Source organism: Castor canadensis, chromosome 4 (genome assembly GCF_047511655.1).
Source record: "Castor canadensis chromosome 4, mCasCan1.hap1v2, whole genome shotgun sequence".
NCBI classification, from domain to species: Eukaryota; Metazoa; Chordata; class Mammalia; order Rodentia; family Castoridae; genus Castor; species Castor canadensis.
The window spans coordinates 29,000,718-29,025,736 of NC_133389.1; the positions used below are offsets into that span (position 1 = coordinate 29,000,718).

At 41.1% G+C, this 25,019-nt stretch overlaps 1 protein-coding gene across 4 annotated transcripts in view; it reads right to left on the reverse strand.

The window, feature by feature from the left end:
* The window catches only part of Katnal2 (katanin catalytic subunit A1 like 2), a 51,667-nt gene extending 26,961 nt beyond the window's left edge, over nt 1-24,706 (reverse strand). Inside the window, exons 1-11 of one of the 4 annotated variants that reach the window (XM_074069866.1) lie at nt 24,642-24,706; nt 16,934-17,100; nt 15,196-15,241; nt 11,159-11,297; nt 11,114-11,127; nt 9,984-10,053; nt 7,400-7,498; nt 7,121-7,198; nt 3,727-3,825; nt 1,501-1,564; nt 1,187-1,305 (exon numbers count right to left, since the gene is read on the reverse strand). In XM_074069866.1, coding sequence (XP_073925967.1) covers nt 1,187-1,305; nt 1,501-1,564; nt 3,727-3,825; nt 7,121-7,198; nt 7,400-7,498; nt 9,984-10,053; nt 11,114-11,127; nt 11,159-11,297; nt 15,196-15,241; nt 16,934-17,100; nt 24,642-24,706 — 960 coding nt within the window. Of the gene's footprint in view, nt 1-1,186; nt 1,306-1,500; nt 1,565-3,726; nt 3,826-7,120; nt 7,199-7,399; nt 7,499-9,983; nt 10,083-11,113; nt 11,128-11,158; nt 11,298-15,195; nt 15,242-16,933; nt 17,101-24,641 lie in introns of those variants that run through there. The other 3 variants (XM_074069869.1, XM_074069868.1, XM_074069867.1) reach the window with 3 other exon arrangements.
* Between the last annotated feature and the right edge of the window lie 313 nt (nt 24,707-25,019).

A 25,019-nucleotide genomic window follows, 5' to 3' on the forward strand; every position in this document is an offset into this window, starting at 1 on the left:
GCCTAGCATGTGCAAGGCCCTGGGTTTGATCCCCAGCATCACTATATATTATATGTATATATAATTTAGATAAATCAATACTTTAAAAATATTCCATTATGATTTCTAAATAGGCCATAATTCTTTGGAAATAAGTCATTCAAGGGAACATAATATTTAAGGTAATTTAAAAAATATATATAACATTTTACTTTCACTTAGTATTGGTTATTTATCAATAGTCTACAGAAGGCAAGAGTTAAGCAGGATTATATTGAAACATACACCATAATAAACAGGTATTCTCTTAAGATGACTGAAGGATATAGTAAAATTTTAAAGTACAAAATATACCATAGACTCAGATGAGATATTGTAAAGATGGAATAAACCTTGCAAAGAAGGAACAAACCCTACAGGCTCTGAGCACTGTGGAGGAGGAGTTGCTCAGAGATTCTGAAAGAATAATTAAATTTTAAGTCTCCTGATTCTTCCTTGGAGTACTTAGTGTAGGGACTGGCATACAACAATGGCCTCTCAATAAATGTTAACTGGGTTTACTGCACATGCTTAATAATGAATGCTCCTTGAATGGAGAACAAAAGGCCACTTTAGAGACAACTTTTTTTTTTTCTAGATTTCATTCCTAAGTTGCATGAATCAAAAAACGGTATTTGGTAAAATTCCAGAAGAAAGGAGATCATATTTTGCTGATGGGGGCATGATTAATACCCTCAAATAACAGTCAACCTATTTCCCAGGCTTTGGGCAATCAAAATCCAGGATATAACCTAGCACATATATAGACAGATAGATACATATATATATATGTATATATATGTATCTATCTATATCTATATCTATATATCACCTTATAACGAGTAAGTTCCAACATAATTTTGTATCACCATATTCTGCCAAAACTTATTTTTAAAAAATGACCAAAATTAAGGACCAGGTGCAGTGGCCATACCTGTAATCCCAGCTACCCAGAAAGCAAAGATCAGGAGGATTGCAGGTTCAGGCCAGCATGGACAAAAATCACCAGACCCTATCTGAAAAACAACTAAAATAAAAAGGGGGTAGGGGTGTGGCTCGAGTGGTAGACCACCTGCCTGCCTAGCAAGTGCAAGGCCTTGAGTTCAAACCCCTGTAACCAATGATTAAGTAAATAAACAAATAAATAACCACACTTATGAATCCCTACCCGAACAAGTTTTTCTGAGTCTCCTCTCCATTTGCTGACAATGGTAGATGCAGAAATGTTAAAGAAGGTTGTTTTGCATTCAGTGGCCACAGCTTTGGCCAGTAAAGTCTTTCCTGTACCTAGAGACACATGAGGGTAAAGATGAGTGGGTGCCTAGCCCCCATTCCCTGCTCACAGGCAGAAGTCAGACTCCCACCAGAAAGAGGAAGAAGCCACTCAAGCTCTCATTTGCCCAGTCCTTAGGCGAGGCCTAAAGGGACAACTCGCTCTACACACACACTTACACCAAGACACAAATAGAAAGATACGTTTACCTGGAGGTCCATAAAGCAGTAGTCCTTTCCAGGGAGAAAGAATCCCTGTAAATAGCTGTGGATACTTGGGGAACAAAGAACAAGGTGAGATTTATATCAGTGCCACAGCCTGCGTGCCCTTGGCACAGGCAAGCCAATAATTCCAGATCCAAATCCATCCCAACAGTATGATTCTTGACTTCTGTTTTTTGCTTAAGGTCTGCTCTATTGTATACATCTTATTTGTCCCAATTTTATTTTCACACTAGATAAGAATGTCTGACTTAATTTCTGTGGTTTCTTAAAAGAACAAAAAAAATTTTTAAGGAAAAGAGAGGTGCATACAGTATTTTTCCATCCATGAAAATCGTTACACTTTGCGTGCAGAATGTCATTTCCCCAGTATTCTATAGCAAGAGCATTTGGCAGTCTTTTAACGGTTGTAAAGCAGGTATGAGCTTTAAGAAATTCCGGAACTAAATACAGGTATATGCCTGTAAAGAAGAGGGGGTTGAAGCCTGTTTTGAAAAGGGGACATTCAGGGGCAAGTGCATTAGAAGACATTTGACTCCAGACAGATGTGTGTGGACTTCAGTGTGTCTCTCCCTTTAGTTCAAGTTCAAATCATCTAAGGATTGATAGAAAATGAGGAAAGGATTGGTAAAGAGTGAGGAGAAGGAAAAACAATAGTAAAATTACAACGAACTCTTAGTGTCTTGCTAACACAGATGTCAAATTCCAGTGCTATCATATACAGAGCTCCTAATACCATGGCAGTAGCATATCCACAGAGTTTCCGTGAGATGTTCTATTCTTTTAAACAGTTCTGTGGTCTGGTTCCACTTAAGAGAAACTGGTGAGTAAATTTTCTGTCAATTCTGAACACCTTATACTCCATACCTCCACATGTGAACAGAGGAAAGAGGGGGAAAAGACAATTCAAACTTACTGACTTTTGTCTCCTTAGAATAAAAACATCTGAAAATCCAGGGCTTAGTGGACTAAGTGGTATGAATAAGTTGTTCAGTCAATGAACTACTTGTAGTTTCTTCCATTAATAGGTGGGGTCTAGGTGGGTGCCTATAATCCTAGCTACTCAGGAGGCAGACATCAGAAGGATCACAGTTTGAAGCCAGCCCTGGGCAAATAGTTTGTGAGACCCCCCCCATCTCAAAAAAACCCTTCAGAAAAAAAGGGCTGGTGGAGTGTCTCAAGTGACAAGAGTGCCTGACTAGCGAGCCTGATGCCCTGAGTTCAAACCCCAGCATTGGCAAAAAACAAAACAAAACAAACAAAAAAAAAAAACCAAGAAGTGGTTCTGGGCCTGGTCTTGTAATTTTGGTCAATGGGACATTAGCAAATAGAAGAAGTGATCTGAAAATAAAAGACCAGCCAATATAAGAAATACAAGAAGAACCATGAAAAATGTGCGTGAATTAGGATTCAGCCTTTTGTGCCTCTTTCTAGGGAGCAATTGTGAGCAGATTGACTTGCCACTAGAGGATGAGAGGCTACATGGAGAGAGGCCCCAGTTGTCTCATTTATCCCAACTTTCTCTCTCTCCAAGCTTTTCCCTGCTACTCTCTGGCTAATGCCCCAGACATGTGATTGAGCTGGGCCAATAACTCCAAACACCATGTATAAAAAACATGAGCCAGCCTGGCTGGATCCAGCCCAAACTACCTACCCACAGAATTACAAACAAATGGTTGCTGTTTTATGGCCCTAAGTTGTGGGGTGGTTTGCTATACACCAAAAACGATGTGATACACTGACCTTCTCACCACCCCAATTTGGAAGTTATTGTATTTGTTTACCCATTTCATGAGCCATGCAGAAATGTGTCAGAAGTAAAAATGAGCACGGCTGGCTGGCCCGGTTGGCCAGGCCCTGAAGGGAGCTATCCAGTCTTCATGACCAGCTGAAGCAAAGCCCTAGATTATACTGAGGTGGTAGTTGGGGGAAGAAGCAGGTTAATTTGAACCAATGCCCAGTAGCTGAGAAATTCTATCTATACCAGAGTCTTAGGTCTTAAATTATCACTTTGAGCAGACACCTGCCCTGAACCAATATGAAACACGATTTGAAATTGTCTACAATGGACTAGGCCTGATGCTCTGCATTGGCAAAAAGCTAACTTGAGAACAGGAAATCATCCAGCCTTTTCCCTCCCAATGAGTGTGTGACATACAGCCTGTCCAATGGACAGTGAACAGAAACAGCCCCCGAGGGGCTTCCCCTTCTTACCCTTACTGGATACACAACAGCTTCCTTGACTAACTGCTTGGCTGCATCCAGTCCAATAATGTCGTCCCACTTTATGTTTGGATTATGGAGATAAATGTCCTGCAATATACATTTGATCATTTTGTTAAAACTAGTGTTTCCCTCCACAGCTGTAATAAACAGGTGAGCAGAGGAATACTTGACTCCCGATAGGATTTAAAAGTGCTGGTGATATATGCATACGTACACTTTATAATTTGGGGTCAGTTCGCCAACGGATGCCATGAAAATATTCAATGATTTTTCCCTGAAGAGATATTGATGATATAATATGGTACTTTTAGGATGGAAAAAAAAAATCTCCTGTCAATGGACCACACCTGTCTTCAGTCAACAGCAACCCATGCTGATTTATGACGTAATCAAAGAGCTACAGAATATGCCTTCAAATTACACGAGTTTTTATTGCAAAACAGTTTCTTGCCAGCACCTGGCTTCTCTCTTGCTCTTTGATCAGGCAAACACTTTCTTAATTTGTTGCATAAAAGAGATAATGCCCCTCTGAAACCAATTTCTCTTTTTTCCCTAGTGACTGTTCTCCACTTTGAGCATGAGGAATTGCTTCTGGAAATTCAAGGAAGCCGACAACTGAGCAAAAACGCAGTTTTCCCTACTTATAGGAGAGCCCTATAGCAACCATCTAGGGTAATCAATTTTGGTAGCTTTTTACTGATAACTAATTTACAGTTTCCAAACTTCAATTTCACAAGATGCCTGAGAAGAGTCACTTAGGGGCCTTTCTCTATAGGAGCTATTTCAGGCAAACAATGTCTAGAGTATTACATTTAAAAAGACTTCTTTCCAAAGTCATTTTGAGTGACTGCAGCACAAGTGTGGAAACTTATTTTTCTATTTACTTAACTTTTTTGGGGGGGAGGAAAGGGGTACTGGAGTTTGAACTCTTGCCCTCAGGCTTGTCAGGTAGGCATTCTACTACTCAAGCTAAGCCCCCAGCCCTTTTTTGCTTTAGTTATTTTTCACATAGGGTCTTGAGTTTTTGTACAGGGCTGGCCTCAGACATTGATCTTCATATCTATGCCTTCCACATAGCTGGGATTACAGACACATGCCATTATGCTGGGTTTATTGGTTTCGTGGTGGGGTCTAACTAGCTTTTTGCATGGGCTGGCCTCAGCCCACCATCCTCCCCATCTCTACCTCCTGAGTAGCTGGGATTACAGGTATGTACCACCATGCCAGGCTTATCTAACTTTTTAGTAAGTAATATATACATGTGTTTTTAAATGCCCATGAGATATTACGGTCCTACTCCCGTCTCTTCTCCTCCCAGGTCCTTCCAATATACAGATCCACTTTTAAAAGAGAAGCTATAGAAAAATTATGTGGGTCATGCATCTTATGCATAACGTATTTTTGGATGGAGTAACAAAAAAAGAACAATATTCCAATTTGTTTGTTTGTTTTTTGAGGCCAGGTCTCACCTAACATAGCCCAGATTGGCCTGGAACTCACTATATAGCCCAGGTTGGCTGAGGCTCCTGCCTCAGCCTCCTGAGCACTGGGATTACAGGCTTGTACCCCTATGCCTGGCTCCAAACTTCCAGATTTTAGCAGAACCCATGATCCCTATTTCAGCCCTTTCATAGGGAAATTTTGGCACACAATGAGGATTCATCTTGCTTGGTATTTGAGGCATCCATAGATAGTAGTATTTCTTGCTGTCTTCTAGAATTGACACCAAGTCCCACAAGGTAGTGTTTAATTCCCTAACCCAAAGTTCCTCCTTATATCAACCCAAAGTTACTGGAAGCATTCAAGCAGGGGCTGAATGACCCCTCCTATGGTCCTATGACTACATCCACTGTAGTTTTATCTTGAGTCATGAAGATATAATGGTAAGAAGACTGTTGATTTTGGTGGATAGGAAAGTATTTTTGTCTGCTGTCTTAAGCAACCGAGTCAGCATTGCCTGGCTCCATCTTTCATCCCCTTACTGATGAAAACCTCACAGCTGGCCTCCCCTTTCCATTGTTCTGCCATCCATCCTCCTGGCTGACTTCAGAATGCACTGTGTACAAGCACATTTGATGACCCCATCCCCTGAAGGTCACCACACCAAGGCTCCTCATCTTTTCCGACCAATTCCCAGCCCTGGGTGCTGCCATGGGATCCTTCCTCCGGAACCCTGCTTCTCTCTCCAACCCCATCCCCACCTTTACCCTCAGTGCCTCCCACCCTTCCTTTTCTCTTTTTCTGGTAGCTCCTTCCTGTGTATCCTTCCCTGAGCTTTGGTGAAAGCCACCTCCATACTCTCTGAAGGCACTTGTCTGTGCAACCAGAACTCTAACAGGCAAGGACAGTGTCTGATCCGCTCCCCTCTGTGTCCTCACCCCCAGCACATGCCTGACACATGAGGAGTGCAGTGGTGAGTGCTGAGCTAAATAGAGGAGCTGAGGAGCCCTTAGTTACTCAGAGCTGCTGTGCATTTTTTAAAAATCATGTTAAGCACCTCTCTGGGCCTGTCTTGGTTTTAGTCTTCAATTAAATGAGATCGCTGACATTAGAAAGTGTCTTATAACTCAGGAACCCATGCTAATCCCAAGAAGCTTGCCTAAAGTCACACAACCAGAAAGAGAAAGATTTAGAAATCAAGTGCAAGTCAACCGATCCAAAGCCTGTTTCATTAGCCATTAAACTTGCCTTGAGATTCTGCATAGCAAACTTGAAAAACCTGTAGTCTGGTAAAATCTTTCCAATGACTCTTATTTTTCATGGAAATTTCCAATTATGAGATGACTAGACTCCTGACCTCTGTATTTCTGGGCTGTAACTTTTTTTTTTTTTTCAGTACTGGGGATTGAACTCAGGGCCTTCACCTTGCACCACTCCACCAGCCCTATTTTTTTTTGTGATGGGTTTTTTTGAGATAGGGTTTCACAAACTATTTGCTGGGCTGGCTTCAAACCATCAATCCTCCTGATTTCTGCCTGAGTAGCTAGGATTACAAGCGTGAGCCACCAGTGCCTGGCTCTGGGCTGTGACTTTTTAGAAGAAAATGCAGATATGTCCTTTCCTCCTCTAAGAGGCTTCTTTTCTTGACTCCAGGCCATGCTATAAAACCTTTCACCTATCCTTTCCTTTCTGAGTCTTTTTCTCTTTCAGTTTTCATGGCCTCTATAGTGAGATGGTGGGCTTTTTATATTGTAATTTTATGATTCTATAATTTATTTATCATGCATTATTGTGCCTCTAAACAATATGAGTGCCTTCGCAAGTGGGGGCAGTTTATAAATAAATGATCATATTTATTGTTATTAATAAAAGAAGCAGCCCACAATGCTCCAGGAGCCCCAATCTGCCTCCGTAAATTTGTGAATCGAATAGCAGATCTTACCCGACTCACCACCGCTGCCAATTCTCGCATCTCACTGTTCATGCCAATAAATGCACTCAGAGGTTTTAGCAATCGTTCCTAGTGAGAGAAGCAGAAAGGCTCATGTTACAGTCTTACAGCTGCATCATTTAGGAAGAAAAGCAGGATCTTAGTGAAACCAGGGTGACAGGTTGTCATGATTTTTGACCTGATCTCAAGCTTTCACTGTACTCAAAATGATACTTCCAAATTTCGGATTTTGGCAGTTTGGAAGCTGAGTAGCACATCTTAGCCACTTACTGTGGGGTCTGGGTTACAGTCCAAGGTGTTCAAGGCAAGTTCACTGGTTCCTCCTTTGATAGCATCGGTGAGCAGAGCTTTGAAGTCGATGACTTGGCCCTGAAAGGGAGTAAGCCATTAACACACACAAGCAAACAATCCTTAGTAGGTTGATCTCATTAAATCAGTCCACATTTAGATGTCCTGAGATATAGGGTAGATTTCAAGTTGAGTTTTAAAAAGCAACTGCACTCAGCCAGGCGCCTGTGGCTCAGGCCTATTATCCTAACTACTCAGGAGGCAGAGATCAGTAGAATCGTGGTTCGAAGCCAGCCCAGGCAAACAGCTCCCAAGACCCTATATCAAAAATACCCAACAAAAAAACAGGGCCGGGGGACTGGCTCAAGTGGTAGAGTACCTGGCTAGCAAGTGTGAGGCCCTGAGTTCAAGCCCCCAAAAAAAAACAAAAACAGAAAAACTCCACTAACATTGAACAAGAGGACATCCTCAAGTTGAGATACTAAATAAAACCATAAATACTTTTTGAGAATGGCGTTGACTTTCATAAAAGTTCATAGCATTTTGCAGTTCCTGACTTACATCTGCTTCCTGATATGACCACTTCCCCTGTCTGGTTTCATCCTTCTGAAACATTACACATGCAGAAAGAACCCACTGGTACAGGAGAAGAGCTAGTTCCTATTGGCTGACTAGATGCACCCATCACTCACTAGGACACCTGGGATGGAGCAGGTGTGCAAGGCACACTGTGAGGATAATTTCTAATCCTTAGAACACCTCTGCTAGTTGTGGGGGGTTTGACATCCTTGTTTCTCACCTGTGGAAGTCAGGCCAAAGTAGTTAAATGATTGGCCCAGGGACACACAGCTAACAAGTGACTTAAGGCCAGGATTCAAGTCCAAATATCTGTCTCCTAAGCCCATACTCCTTCCAATGTCACCCTGTCTCCCCTAGAGGAAGGAAGGAAAAGGCAAGAATGCAGGCAAAAAACATTTACAGTAATAGTGTTCAATGTTTGTCTAGAATTTATTATGTGGTAGGTATTGTACTAAGAATTTCCTATCACTTTGGCGTTTAAAGTGGGAATGATGGTTTTGTCCATTTTACAGATGAGAGAAGTGAGGCTTGGAGAGATGATAAACGATTTATCCAAAGTTACACAGCAGGGAAACACCTGCGGCAGGCTGACTCCCAAGTCCATGTCCTTAAGAATAGCACACCTATGAAATTTGCAGGGGTGTTGGAAATCCTGAAGCTAGGGGTCCAAACACGACAATGATAGACACATTTTGAGGATCGCCCCTGGAAGTGCATACTTGTTAGTTCAGCCCAGGCAACCTTTTGAAATGCTAGGAAGAAAAGTATCCATATTTTACCCTGAGGCCGTTTCTGCAAGAAAGAGACTTTATAGCCTGACCATTTCAAAGGTTAAGTGCTGGGTTCAATTGTCCCTTCCTTGTGATCCAATCAGAAATATCCATTTTTGTCAATGAGAGGCACTCACAAGAGAAACTAAAGCCACGAAATTGCTAGGCACAAAGGTGACGGAAAACATGGCGATAGCAGGGAAAGTTAACAAGGAACCATTTCTCCATGGGAGACACTGCTTCAAATGGCGTCGTCTCCAGCAGCTATCCAGTTCAGTAAGCTCTCATGGCAGTTCAGGCCAGTGAGGTAACTCTCCATGGTTTCCAGGGAGGTGTTCTCAGACACCCCTTCAAACAGGCATAGAGCTCAGTTTGCCTAAAGAGCCACTCAGAGCTAAGCCAGCAGGCCATGGCTTGAGAATTTGATTAAAGAAAGATTATTCAAGAAGGACAAGCCTGGGGGGAGAAATGACCCAAGCCTTGTATGCACATATGAATAATAAAACAATAAAAAAAGAAAAAAAAAAAAACAAGAAGGACAAGCCTAGAGGCTATACTCTTCAGAGTGAGGTGTTTTTCATTTTCAAAGGACACACTTACCCTCCCTTTTGACTAAATCCAGCCCATCTGGGTCTTTTCTCTCGAAAACCTACTATCGAGGCTCATTTTGAAAAGGGTAGAAATATCTATCAAGGCTCAGCCCTATATCATCTGAGGTTTCATAGTTCATGTGTAATTATGCCCATACCTGGAGCTATGCCTCCAGGAAGGGTGACACCAGCAATCAACTACGTTCAGCAGGGCAGAAAAGAACGAGTATGAGACTATAGCTCAGTGAGTAATGCAGGAGAACAAAGTGTATCATATTGACCACAGATGTTTTCTTCTGGTGCTAGGCAGGTGCTCTGTGACTACCTCCAGCTAATCACAGAATTTTTCAAGCTAAAAGGAACATTAGAGTCATGTCTTCCAAACCCTTCAATTTACAAATGAGGAGACTGAGCTCCTTAGAGGTAGATGACTCATTCCAGACCATTCTTTCAGAAAGGAGATTCCATTTTTTGATCCTCCCCCAGTGCCCTTCCCCCATACCTGTCAGCCAATCATTGATCATATTGTTTTAACTTTCCTTTTTGACAAAAGTCCATTTTTTGATTTTCATTTTTAAAAAGAAAAAGAATATTCCTTTCCATGTTAGGCTTCTGAGTTTCACTTACTCTTTGTGGGTGGGCGTTTTCCTCTCCACTGTTCTTGTGGATTCTTGATATATTTAAACCAAAGTCAACACTCTCCATGTGAGCACGACTGTTGCTCTCCTGAAGAAAGAGGAAGACAAAGAGAAGTCAGCTGAGAAGCAGTGAGAGACTCATTTACCTAACTGCAAACTCAAATGCTAGATACAGTTTTGTAGATGGGGAGTCCTGTATTTTTGGCCACTTTTGTGCAGACCCAGCAAAATGAATTAATCAACTCCCTGTGCCAGGAGGAAGGTGCTGTCCCTGGAAGGCTAAGACACCAGGCCTCGGGCTTGCGGGCAGCTTTTCTAATGGAGGAAATAGCTATGCTCAGCCCATCCCTACTCTCTGGCTTGTCTTTTATCCCATGGCCAGGGTTGCTTGTTGGCCAGGGCTTGCAGGGTTTTGAAGTGAAACAAAGTCAGTCAGTGTCCTATGGTATTCTCCTGGCCCATCTCACCTCCCCTCCGCCTGAGTTAGGCCCAATGGCCACAGCTATAGACAAGGGTGAGGGGTTCCTTTTGACCTACTAAGTTTCATGATTATTTATTTCTTTCCTTCCAGGAATCTTGCACATTAAATCTATTTCTTTTCTCAGTTTCTGCTAGTCCTATTTCCTTTAAAGTCTGGAATGTTTTGTTCTAGATAAGAAGGTTCCAGACATGGATCTCTTGAGTCAGGAGCCACTGGCTTCATCCACCTGCTGGGCTCTCTCCCCTTTCTGTCCTCTCCCCCTGTAGCAAGTCCAGTGTAGAGGTCTGGGGTGAGGATCAACCTTGTATACTTTGGAGAAGCACAGCAGGAGACTCTGAGGCCCAGCCATACCTCATACTGCACCCAGCCTACACTTAGGAACCTGGGAATATGTTTGGGGACAGGAAGACCTGCCACCTGCAGTTACCTCAGCTGGGAGGATTAAGCTCTGCAGCAGTGAATCATACCCCTCCAAAGGCACTCATCTTCCACTCAGACCAAGGGAAAGGTTGGGAAATGTAGGGATTTGCCCATGGTTTTAATGCAACAAACCAAAAACTCCACAACTTTCAGGCAATTCTGCAATTCAATTAAATTAGCAATTTAAAAAAGATAGGGTCTTAACAAATAAATGTTACCTTTTTTCTTGGGTCTATTTCTCAGTCAAGTGTGATATTACCAACATCAAGTAGAGTCATTCTGACCTGTTTAGGATGTTCTTTATTGAGAGGTTTGGGGTCCCGTGTTTTCTCTGATGTGGTTTTGGGTCGAAGCCTCTGCTGATTGATCTTGGGGAGATTTTGGTAAGTATCACTCACCACCCTAAGCAAGGAACAAAAACTTTGGAGGAAATTATTCTAACCACTTAATTTGAGATAAATAAATAACAAGTATAGCACACTTAAGGAAAGTTCTTGAAAGATATGCAGATGTACCACAACAAGTTCCTTCTATCTATGCCATCTGCCCACTTTGTTCATCTGGTCTCCTCCAAAACCAGGCTAGAGACCACCCACCCACAAGCATCCCAACTCTTCTTCTTCATTTCTCCTTCATACCACATAGCTTCAGCCCTTTGGCAGATGGCTTTAGTTCTCAAGAACACATTGCTTGGTGGAGTGGCTCAAGTGGTAGGGCACCTGCCTAGCAAGAATGAGGCCCTAAGTTCAAACCCCAGTATTGCCAAAAAAAAAAAAAGAAAGAAAGAAAAAGAAAAGAAAAAACAACAAGAACACATTGAAACACATTTACAAGCATCCTTCCATGTTTCTTCCTATTTTTCTTAAGAACATCAGAGCGGGAAAATGGTGGGGAGGGAGAAGGAGTTCTCTTATGAAACATCAGAAAATCTAGGGATTTGCTTGTGGTTTTAATTCAACATGCCAGAAATACTTTGCCTATGTAAAATACCTCTTAGCATACTGTATACAGTAAATATCAGAAGGGGCTTGTCCACCACTGATGAATGGATTAAGAAAATGTGGTATCTATACACAATGGAATTTTATGCAGCCATGAAGAAGAACGAAATGTTATCATTCGCTGGTAAATGGATGGAATTAGAGAACATCATTCTGAGTGAGGTTAGCCTGGACCAAAAGACCAAAAATCGTATGTTCTCCCTCATATGTGGACATTAGATCAAGGGCAAACACAACAAGGGGATTGGACTTTGAGCACATGATAAAAGCGAGAGCATACAAGGGAGGGGTGAGGATAGGTAAGACACCTGGAAAATTAGCTAGCATTTGTTGCCCTTAACGCAGAGAAACTAAAGCAGATACCTTAAAAGCAACTGAGGCCAATAGGAAAAGGGGACCAGGAACTAGAGAAAAGGTGAAATCAAAAAGAATTAACCTAGAAGGTAACACACACGCACAGGAAATCAATGTGAGTCAATGCCCTGTATAGCTATCCTTATCTCAACCAGCAAAAACCCTTGTTCCTTCCTATTATTGCTTATACTCTCTCTACAACAAAATTAGAAATAAGGGCAAAATAGTTTCTGCTGGGTATTGAGGGGGTGGGGGGGAGAAGGAGGGGGCGGAGTGGGTGGTAAGGGAGGGGGTGGGGGCAGGGGGGAGAAATGACCCAAGCCTTGTATGCACATATGAATAATAAAAGGAAAAAAAAAAGAAAATATAGGAGGAAAAGGCAAGGCTTAGTTTCATTACAAAGATGATAACAAACTACAATAAAGTCTCAGACAGTTTAAAATGAAAAAAAAAAGAAAAAGAAGGGGCTTGTGGGAGGAAAGTAAAGCTTACCCCATGTCTGTTGTCACAGATACTTCATATTTGTAAAACTATTTTTCATCAAACATTGTTTGCTTAGGCAAAACAAATTGATGGAGCTGGAAGTCAGAATATTATCTAACTAATAGTGAAGACGGGGCATATTAACTGGGAAAGGACAAAGGGAACCTGCTGGCAGCCTGCACGTGGTAATGGCTACAACAGTGCCTGCATTTGACTGAATGTGTGTTATACATCACTACAAGAGCAAAATGTATTTGTTCACTACACTCCCATAATTACACAGAGAATTTGGTATTGGAATATCTGCAGTTTGCACTAGAAGATGACATCCAGAGAGAGGCAGGACCTGCCTCTTGAGGTGCAGGACATCAACTCCTACATCATAGCTGTTTTGTTCTCGTGGCTCTTTGGTCCCTATGTGTGTGAAGCATCTGCCCGAGGTTTTGCTAGAAGCATTTCTCCTGTGATCTAAGTGATCTAAGAGAGCAGCTGCTTCAACTCCATTTCTTTGTGGGAAAGAAAAAGTTGTTCATCTTTTTAATTAAAATGCATAGCCATTTGGCCAGCAAGACTACCCATGTGAACAATACCACCCGTGTCCCCATAGGATGACCCCAGTGTTGGACACACTGGGTGAGCATCGTGAGAGGTGGGCACCGACAGTTCTCAGGGCATCTTCTTTCATCTCTCAACCAAGAATAAGAAAATTTCATCCTTCAGGGTGCTTGCTGGCACAAAAATGAAATAATGGTATGCAAGGAATACCAAGTATTTTATAAATGCAAACTCTTATTAATATAAGGTAAGTTTAAGTTATATATCTATATAGAATTATCTGTATAGTTTTTTGGGTTTTTTGGTTTTTTTTTTTTTTGGTGGTACTGGGGTTTGAACTCAGGGTTTCATGCTTGCTAGGCAGGTGCTGTTTGAGCCATACCTCCAGCCTTTTTAGCTCTGCTCATTTTGGAGGTGGGGTCTCATGACCATGATCCTCCTATTTTACTCTTCCTGCTGTCATTGGGATGACAGGCGTGTGTCACCACACCCAACTTTTTCTGTTTGTTTGTTTTTTAATGAACTATTTATTTATTTATTGGCGGTACTGGGATTTGCACTCAGGACCTCCCGCTTGCTAGGCAGGCACTTTACCACTTGAGCCACTCCACCAGCCCATATGTATAGTTAAACTTGCTTCAGCTCCCTTATGGGGCTGGCAAGGAACTGGGACTCCATTTTCCCACTTTGATTTCCCATTGGATACAACTAATCCACAAAGTTTCCTTTAATATGACCAAAGATAAGAGCACCAACAACTGCAAAATTCTTCCGAATATGGAACTAAATTCACTCTGCTTTAACTTCAGCCACCAGTCTTGGTATACCCAGGAGAATTCTGCAGAGAAGACACAATCTCCTTAAAAAGGATGAAGAGGGCTACTGCACTGTTCTACTGTCCTACGGACCACCCTCTCCAAGTCCTCTGTTCAAGCTAAACATCCCCAGTCATTCCCAAAATTAAGCATATAGAGTGCACAAATTGTTTATGATCCCAATATATTTTCTTTTTTCAATAACATTTTAAGATTTTTAAAGATTTTTTCACTACCTGAATGGTTTTATGCCCCTAACAGAAGCCCCACTTTTACCTGTCCCTGAGGTTTAGGCTTTTGTGTTAGTAAAATTCCACGCACCCAGCTGCCCCAAAGCTGACCATCCCCAAGCAGCAGCACCCTGGGCATTTCTAACCAGGACATGACTTTGGGCGGGGTGGGGGAGAGAGGAATGGGAAGGACACTGAGGCAGGAGTGGGGGCCTTGTGGGAAAATGTGTCAGGAGATAGAGGGGCTCCCATTGGATTCCCAGGAATTGTCTGAATGAGATCCAGCCCTAGCTATTTTTAAATGAGACTTGGACATGAGCAGCTGGGGAATGGCACATGAGATGAGCATTAGAAAAGGAGGGAAAGGCAAGGAAAAGCCAGATCTTTGGAGGCTGGCACCAGGGAGGCATAACCATAAGCCTGTCCTTCTAGATTATTATCTTCAGACAGCTTAGGATCTGAGCTCTAAGAGTGCACTGATATTATTTAAAAGAGGTAAAAAAATATTTCTTGAGTTTTCACTATATGCCAGGACCTCACTACAAGCTAGAAACCTGTTCCAGGCTTATAAAAAGGTTTTTCAACCTCTGAGGTCCATATTCTTCATGCCACAAGGTCTAGAAAGACAGAGTATCATTGGATACAAGTATTTGCAGTAACCTGGTAGAACTGACAGATATTGGCTCAAGTCTTGGACAGCTGTTATATGAAGGGACTTTATGGCAGAGTCCACCAAGATCACAAGACCGCAGCCTGGTATTGCTGGTAGACAGTTTTGAAGGTGCACTGGAGAATCTTCTAGAAACAGATACCACAAACTCCTAGAGCTGAATTGATCAAGATGAATTACCATTTACTTTACCTTTTGGTCTTCCCTCCAACACTTCTTGGTGACAAATTATTTTCTACTGTAGCAAAACAAACATTGGGAGAAAAAAGGAAGAATGTAACCTTAGGAGAGAGAAAGTGATTTTTCAGGTATATTTTTGCTTACATATATCTCTTAAAAATTTGTAATATAGCCTTTTGGCCTAGAGACTCAGCTACTCTGATTTAGAGAGAAATGAAATAATCCGAGAAGAGAAGGCCGCTGAGTGTCCCAGGCATCTCCACACAGAGGAAGACTCCCCGGTCCTCAAGACAGCAAATGTGTTAGACACCATGCACCTGGTGGCAACTCCAATACGGTCTGATTTTACAGCTGCCATTTCACTGAGTTCTATGAACTTGACACCATTTTAATGAAGTGTGTGTGACCCCGTAATGATTGCATGAATCTGGCAGAGAACGTTTATTGAAGGACACTCTGCCAGTCATCCTTAAAATGAAGAGACACTGTGTCCGATATCACAGGAGAAGGTGAGTACCAAGTTATATGAGAAAGAGCCATCTAGAAATCAGATCCTGTTGGTAACAGGACTTGGAACCCTGTAGTTAGGAACCAGTGGTTTCTCAAGTCTCATACCTAACAATCGGTCACAGAAGCCAAATTCTGAACCCTGCATTGGAAGGAAGACCAAGAAAATACCTCTCATATCCCTCTCAGCTCTGAGATTCAGCCTTGGCTCTTTTTAATTGATGCTCCTCTCGGTTTCCTGGTCGCTACATGAAATGTTAAAGTCTGTGGCTTAACAAGTACCTTGTAAACAGAGCAGTGATCTCCCTTGGTTTATAATTACTTCCCCCACTTACAGACTTCTAAGTCAATGTTATTACAAAACCTAGGACCCTGGCTTTACCTCTTCCCTCCAGCCAGCCTCCTTGACTGCTAACCTATACTGGGTCTTTGCATTATATTGATCATTATTTGGACTGATGGCTTTCAAAAGCATTTCATTATCTATACATGAGCTATTAGCTTCACCAATACTCATTTTCATGTTATTTTCAAGATAGATAATAGGTCTTCCAACAAGAATAAGTCTTTTGTCATTCATCCTCTTCCAGCTGCCCCTTCCATCTCTACAGAAATTGATGCTGTCTTCTAAAGCGCTACTGCCAAACACTGGGGTTTGTTTTCCTTGTCTTAAAACCTACATTCCTCAAAAAAGGCCCACAGAGCTAAACGAGTGTCAAAATCCAGATGGTCAGCAAGCTTGAGACCCTGCGTTCAATCAATAGTGCCAAAAAACAAACTAAAGAAAGAAAGAAAGAACGAGATAATCATGTTTCAGTTGTTTGCTCTGGGTCTAAGAGAGGCTGCATGACTTTTCTGGTTTAGTCTTACAGTGCAGGACAAGGGCCACCATATGCCTGGGAATAAGATGAGGATAAAACATCATTTTTTTTTCCTTTCTTTCTTTCTTTTTTTTTTTTTTTGAGATATGGTCTTGCTGACCTCTAACTTGCTATATTCTCCTGCCATAACCTACTAAGTCCTGGGATTACAGGCATGAGCCACCAAGCCTAGCCAGAAAAACCATTCTTGTGTGTGTGTGTGTGTGTGTGTGTGTGTGTGTGTGAGTGTGGTACTGGGGTTTGAACTCAGGGCCCCATGCTTGCTAGGCAGGTGTTCTACCACTTGAACCATTCCACCAGAACCAGAAAAACTATTCTTAACAATGGGATAAAGCCTTATTTCTAGAAAGTAAACCATGTACCTGAGTCTGATGCCTTTTTGACAATTTTGGGGTACTTCTGGAATTTTACAAAATAATAGCTCTCATATTCCATCAAAATAGTTTCGAGATCAATGTTGTCACAAACTTCAAAGCGCCGTAACCCCAGTTTAGTCTCTTGCTCCAAAGCATTGGCTGCATCAATATATCTGACAGTTTTACAGAAGAAAAAAAGTTAACACTGTGTATAAAGAATAAAATCAAACAAGGATTATAAATCCAGAGACTCAATACAAAGATTAAGCCTATATTAAATAGTATACTAGATAGAAACGAGTTTATATGAGGCTTTAGCCAGGCGCCAGTGGCTGATGCCTGTGAATCCTAACTACTAAGGAGGCAGAGATCAAGAGGATCATGGTTCGAAGACAGGCCCAGGTAAATAGTTCTCCAAACCTTATCTCAAAAAAACCCATCACAAAAAAGCGCTGGCTCAGCCCCCAGTGCTGCCAAAAAAAAAAAAAAAAAATTACATATGGGTTTTTTTTTCCAGTTTTTGTTGTAGTTTGGGGGTTGGGATTTGGCTTGGTTTGGTTTGGTTCTTTTGGTTTTTAGAGACAGGGTCTCACTATGTACCCAGGCTGGCCCCTACCTCTCTATCCTCTGGCCTTGACCTCCAGAGTGCTAGAATTATAGTCATGTACCACTGTACCCAGCTTACGTACATTAAATATATCAAAAAAAGTGTCTTTCAAAGCAAGTGCCTCTGGAAGCTAACTATTCATTCTCGGGATATCACCGTTGTTCAGAAACAATTCTGGAAGTATTTTAAAGTCTAAGAAATAACTCAATTAAGAAAAAATCTTTTGGATTATCTTTACTTCTTTTTAGCCAAACATAGGTATTTGCCTAACTTCATTACCTCTTTATTCACCAGTGTTCATCTTAGGTAACATTTGGCCATTGTTAAAAACCAAATTCAACCCTAAGGGGCAAGATTTACCATTAGTAGAGCAATTCCAAAAGAATGTGCTATGAGCTCAGAGGGAAATTCCAAATATATGCCAATGAACATCACTAAGTAAATTTAGTGTATCTGCTTAGGCATATTATTCCTGATGATTTTTAGTTAAGCAGTACATGAACAGTATCTCCCTATATAAATAGCATTGTCACTGAGGCAGACTAGATATTAGGGAAAGCTCGGGACTTTTAAAAACCATACAGCCTGATTTAGCGCACCCTAGTCTCCCCTCCCTTACTCATTCCTTCTGAGTCCAGATATCTCCATTTCAATTGCAAATCCTTTAAGTGAGAGTGGAAATTTCCTCCCACAGGGACTTGAGGCAACTTTTGGAGATGGGGGATTTTCTCCCTGCCTCCAAGTTAAGGATGATATAAAAATGACCTAAAATTAAAATGTCTTCCTTTTTTTCCCCCTGCATGTGGCGCCTCCATTCCACTGGCAGAGACCTCACCTGTAATCCTTTTCCTACAATAAAACTCTGTTATTTCCCTCACTACACCCACATATCCTGCCTGGACACTTTTATGCAGTCCACAACTGATCAGAGACTGCACAAGTCTACAACATCACCCTTGACTTTTTGGGAGGGAAAGGACAAGGGGATGTTTTTTGTGCTGGGAAGGGAACTTATGGTCTTATATATGTTAGGCAAGCATTCCTACCATTAAGCCTCATCCCCAGCCTCTATCACCACATTCTTAACTGTCACTTTTAATTTGTTCAATAGTAAAGCTGTCCAATGTAAGTGGTTTTAGCACTAGAAGCAAGGACTTTATCTCAAAAATCCTCTGTAAGTAGACTCTCCAGGTCTTCGTTAACTTTTTTGTTTTTGTTTTTTTGTAGTTTTTTTTGCTGTACTGGGGTTTGAACTCAGGGCCTTGTGCTTGCTAAGTAAGTGCTCCACTTGAGCCACTCCTCCAGCCTCTCTTGTGTTGGGTTTTTTCTAGATAGGGTCTGGAGAACTATTTGCTGGGGGCTGGCTTCCAACTGCCATCCTCTTGATCTCTGCCTCCTAAGTAGCTAAGATTACAGGTGTGAGCCACCAGTACCCAGCTTTAGTTAACTTCTTTTTTAAGCCTTCTGAGTGACAAGGCAGTAGTGAGCAAAATGAACAGGACATGAGAGGGAAGCTGTTAAAATCGCTGGCCTGAGAAGATGGATACATAAGGACTAAATGTCCCTCCATTGTCTCCCCTCACAAATTTTTGCTCACACATTCAAACTCTGGTCTTTCCGTTGACTTGATTGTTCAACTTATGTCACATACCTTCTTCCTCTGCACCTCTTCCCATCACCTCTGTCTATCCATATTCTACATGTCTTTAAAATCCTGCTTATAGTCAGGTTACAATAAAGACACCTGCACACCCATGTTTACTGCAGTGCTATTCACAATAGCCAAGCTTTGGAAATAGCCCAGATACCCCACAACTGATGAATGGATTAAAAAAATGTGATATCTTATCATTTGCAGATAAATGGATGGAATTGGAGAACATCATCTTAAGTGAAGTTAGCCAGGCTCAGAAAACCAAAGGCCACATGTTTTCTCTCATATGTGAAATACAGACCTAATACAAATATAAGAAATGTTATGAAAAACAGGTCACACTAAGGGGAGGTCACATATGAGAGAGGGAGGGTAAAAGAAGGAAGTTAAGGTGAGTATGGTTGATATACTTCCTATACAAGAATGAATATAGAATTTTCAAGCCTGTTGAAATCACCATAAGAAGGGGACTAAGGTAGAAAGGAGAAAAATGGAGGGGATGAACCAATTCAGGTAACAATACATATATACACGGAAATGTCATAATGAAACTCCCTATATAGCTGTTTTAAACAAACAAAAACAGGGAGGTAAAACAGGTCCTGCCTGGGGGTTGTCACCAGTGGGAAGGCGGAGGATATAAGGAAAGGGTGAAGAAGGGTGAATATGGGGGAATATTATGTGCTCATGTATCAAAATGAGACCTGTTTAAACTATTCTAAGAATGGGGGAATGGGATGAATTTAACTATGATATATTGTAAGCACTTTTGTAAATGTCACAATGTATCCCCTGTACAACAATAATATGAAAATGAAAAAAAATTAAATCCTGCTTACATTATCTCTACAAAGCTTTCCCTGAGTCCACAATAATCTGTCCTTTTTGCAGAATTCTTAGCACTTCGTTAAGGATAGATCTTTTTTCTAACACTGACATGTCCTTTAAAAAATACCTATAGTTGACTTTTTATCTTCATAATCCACTCACATATCTTTTTCCCAGCGGGAACTCAAAAAATTATCAACTCTAGAATTTTCATTTATTTGAGATGCAAAGGGCCATCTAGTGGCAGAAGGGAGAAATGCATGCCTTTAAGTAGTAAATTCCAGCCATAAAAGCAACTGAAGGACAAAGGTTGGCTATGCTAATATATATATATATTTTTTGAAGGGGGGATGTTTGTTTTGTCTTCATAGTTTTTCATGATAAAAATTATGTATCAAAAAATACATTGCAATAAAAAATTAGGAATTACTCATATAAATGACTTTGTCCGGCTTTCTAATTATTGCACTCATCTACATTCTAGTAAGTTCCTCAGTGTCTATTCAGGTAATACTTATTGAGCATCTGTTAATATTATGCTTACAATTCTTGGGCCTAGCATGGTGAGTCCAAGTTTCAGCTGAGTCAACTAATCCATGAAGTGTTCCAGTGTGCCAACTGTTCTTAAAGTGTTCCATAAAAAACTAGTCTCTAAAGATGAGCTAAGAAAACAGGGTTTCTTGGCCAAATTGGTTTGCAGAATCCTGAGTTTTGTGACATTAGCACAGATATCCCCATTGTGCATAGTAAATTAGATGTTCTCAAAGTTATGAAGCAAGGGGCCTTATCGAACCCAATGTTTGTCAGGCTTATTCAACCACAAAACTCTTTAAGAAACACCATGAGCCATGTGCCAGTGTCTCACGCCTATAATCCTAGCAACTCAGGAGGCAGAGATCAGGAGGATCATGGTTGGAAGCCAGCCTGGCATAATAGTTCTTGAGACTCTATCTCAGAAAAATCCATCACAGAAAAAGGGATGGTAGAGTGGCTGATGGTGTAGGCCCTGAGTTTAAGCCCCAGTACCAAAAAAAAAGGAAAAAGAAAAAGAAACATCTACTGACATTCTGCAAAACTATCACTCCAAGGGTTCCATGACCATAGAAAATATCTAAAGTAACTTAGCTGGGCACTGGTGGCTCACGCCTCTAATCCTAGCTACTCGGAAGGATGAGATCAAGAGGATTGAAGTTTGAGGCCAGCCTGGGCAAAAAGTTTGCAAGATCCCATCTCAACCAAAAGCTGGGCATACACTTGTCATCCCAGTTACTCAGGAGGCTAAGACCAGGAGAATTAAAGATGTAGGACAGCCTAGACAAAAAAAGAAGTTTTATAGACTCCATCTCAATGGAAAAAAGTTGGGCATGATGATACATGCCTGTTATCCCAGTGATGGCAGGAAGCATAAAACAGGTTTGGAGTCCAGTCCAGCCTAGACAAAAAGCAACATCCTATCTCAAAAATACCAGTGGGGGGCATAAGCAAAGGGTGAATGAGTGTGCATATGATGGATTTATTTTGAACTTGTATATGAAAATAGAAGAATGAAACTTGTTGAAACTGTTCTAAGAAAGGGGAAAGAGGAGAAAAGGGACAATGATGGAGGGGGTAAATCTAACTAAGATACATTGCAAGCACATATGTAAATATTGCAATGTATCCCCTGTACAATTATTATATGCCTACAAAATTTTTAAAAAATAATCAGAGACAAAAGTGCTAGAGGCATGGCTCAAGTGGTAGAGCGCCTTCCTAGCAATCTCAGAGCCCTGAGTTCAAACCCCAGCATCACCAAAAATATAAAATAAAATGAAGTAAGATGAACCAAACCCACATTCCACAGACTTTTTGCTGAACCAGGCTGGGTATTAAAAGAACGAAATCCAAATCTTATCTTCTCTAAAATAGCAGGTGCACATACACATATATATATATATATAAACCTACTTTGTGTCAGACTCTGTTTTAAACATGACACATTTTAATCCTCATAAAAACAGTGTCTGAAACCAGGCAGGATGGTACATACCTGTAATCTCAGCACTCGGGAGTCTGAGGTAAGAAGATCATGAGTTTGAGGCCAGTTTGGGATACATAGTGACACCTATCTCAAAAAGTAAACTAATAAAAAGGTAGTACCTACTTCATACTTATCTATCTCCCATCATCCCATTTTACAGACAAGGGAACTGAAGCACAGAGGCTATGTAAATTATCCAAGATCACAGATTAGCAAAGAATAGAATGGGTATTTGAAAGAAAACAATCTGGCTCCTAAACCTATGTGCTTATCCATGAACTCCACCCCATCCAGCCACCACCACAATAAACCCTACACCTGTGTCTTACAGTAGACACCTGGCACTTTCTTATATGCCTTTAGAGTCACTTTCCTTGGGTGACTGGTGAACAGTGCAGAGCAACCCATATGGACCACATCAGACTGCCTGGCTCATCCACTCTCATACTACAGATGGAGAAGCAGAGGCACAGGGAGGACCACAGTCAGGCCCACTGTGCTTAGATTTCCTTTTCCACCTGCTGCACCAAATGGATGCAGAGAATTGGCAGTTGGGCCTCACCTGACAGCTGACTGCTCACTCCAAGAGGGAGCACTAGCTTTCCTGCTTTGCGACTGGTGGTGACGTGACAAGAATGAACCATTTCTCAATAAAATTTAAATCTCCAACACCAAAAAGAGTTTCTGATAAAACTGTGTTTCAAAGTAATTGGAGTGGGGAACGTTTTTGTGTCAAAGATATTGTCTTAAACTCATCACATTTACTAGTGAGGAGAAAGTCATTCCCAAAATTCTGATATTAAGGTGTTATGATGAATGTCACATTTTATAATTAAGAAGCTTACAGCATTCTTAATTAAAGAGAAAGTAAATCAATGGCAATTTAATATTTTGCAGTATTTAATTGTTTACCAAATGCATGAATCTGAAATTTTAACAAATAAGAAAAAACTCAGATCCTTCAATGACTTAAATAATAATAATAAAAAAAATCTACCTGGTGCCAGTGGCTCATGCCTGTAATCTTAGCTACTCAGGAGGCAGAGATCAGGAGGATGGAGGTTCAAAGCCAGCCCAGGCAAATAGTTCCACGAGACCCTATCTCAAAAAACCCTTCATGCACACACACACACAAAAATAGGACTGGTGGTGTGGCTCAAGGTGAAGGCCCTGAGTTCAAGCCCCAGTACTGCAAAAATCAATCAATAAATAAAAGAATTCTTAAATACAGTTGCAGAAATTTCATGTCTTTTTTTTGTGGGGGAAGACTGGGGTTTGGACTCAGGGCTTCATGCTTGCAGAATAGATACTCTAGTGTTTGAACCACACTTCCAGTTCATTTTGCTCTGGTTATTTTGGAGATGGGGTGGATGTGTCTTCAGAATTACTTGCTCATACTGGCTTTGAACTGTAATCTTCTGCTCTTAGCCTCCTAAGTAGCTAGGATTACAGGCATGAGCCACCAACATCCAGCAAGATTTCATTTTGTGACTTTTAAAGATCATTCCAAGGTAGAAGGTATGACTCAAATGATAGAGTATTTGACTAGCAAGCATGAAACCCTGAGTTCAAACCCCAGAACTACCAAAATAAATAAATAAATATTATTAAAAATTAAAAGCCTATGGCCCACACATATTTTGGTTTTCCTGAGGTGATCCTCAACCAAAAGCCAAATTTCCAATATTTGGGCTGAGCACCAGTGGCTCATGCCTGTAATCCTAGCTACTCAGGAGGCAGAGATCAGAAGGATCAAGGTTCAAAGCCAGCCCAGGCAAATAATTGGCAAGATCCCATCTCGAAAAATCCCATCACAAGAAAGGACTCAAGGCTCAAGGTGTAGGCCCGAGTTCAAACCCCAGTGCCACAAAAAAAAAAAAAAAAAAATCCAATATTTGAAGGAAAGGAAAATTGATGACAGTTATGCTTGTGTATATAGCCAGCGGGGTGTCTAGGAAACCTCGTCTTTATGCTACCTTCCAACTTAAAGGGGAAAAGAAAGCATTTTATGTACTGGGAGGATTTGTTACTAAAAGTTTTCAAATGCGTAAGTGAACAACCTGTAGGTCAATGAGTCTAAGTACATGTCTGGATTGTTGGATAAAAGAACAAGGAGGGTGAACACATAGAGCACAGATTTTTAGGGCAGCGAGGTGGTTGTGTATAATACTATAATGGTGGACACATGTCATTAGACACTTGCCAAAACTCAGAGCAGTACAGCACAGAATAAACCTTAATGTAAAGTATGAACTTTGGTTAATAACAGTGTGTTATTGGCTCATCAACTGTAACAAATGTACCGTATAAAAGCAAGATGCTCATAATATGGGAGGGGCTTGGGCAGAGCTCATGTGTGAAGTCGTGGGTTTGATCCCCAGTATTGTAAAACATGACGGTGATGATGCTGGTGGTGGTGATGGTGATAGAGGAAACTGGGAGGAGAACAGGGTATATGACGTTTGCTGTGTTTTCTGCTCATTTTTCTGTAAATATGAAACTTTTCTAAAACATAAAGTCTCTTCATTGTTTTTGAAGGCATGTGTCTGGAAAGGCGAAGGGATAAAAAGGGCAAGCATCTGTAAATATCTGCAAAGTAACATACCCTTCTTGTGTTAAATAATGCAAAATCAGAATGAGAAGATTTTTTCGCCGGGCTTCTGTCCTCATCTGGTACTGTGAACAAAGAGGAAAGGTTAGATGATACAAGATACAACTCTCTTTATAGTAGTAAATTCCTGAAGGTAAATGCAACCTGTCAAAACCAAGTGGCATAACTTAAAAGGCCAGAAAGCAGTCTGCGGTCTCTGAGGATACACAAAGTTGTTTCCCATTGTTTTTTAATTCTTCAAGCTGCTTCTCAATTGAAAACTTGAGGAACACTGTTTAAATGAGGACTGCACTTTACTAGTTGGCCCTCAGTACCAAGCTAATTGGCCTTTTCTTGCTCATAACCATGAAGACACAAATACACATGCTACTT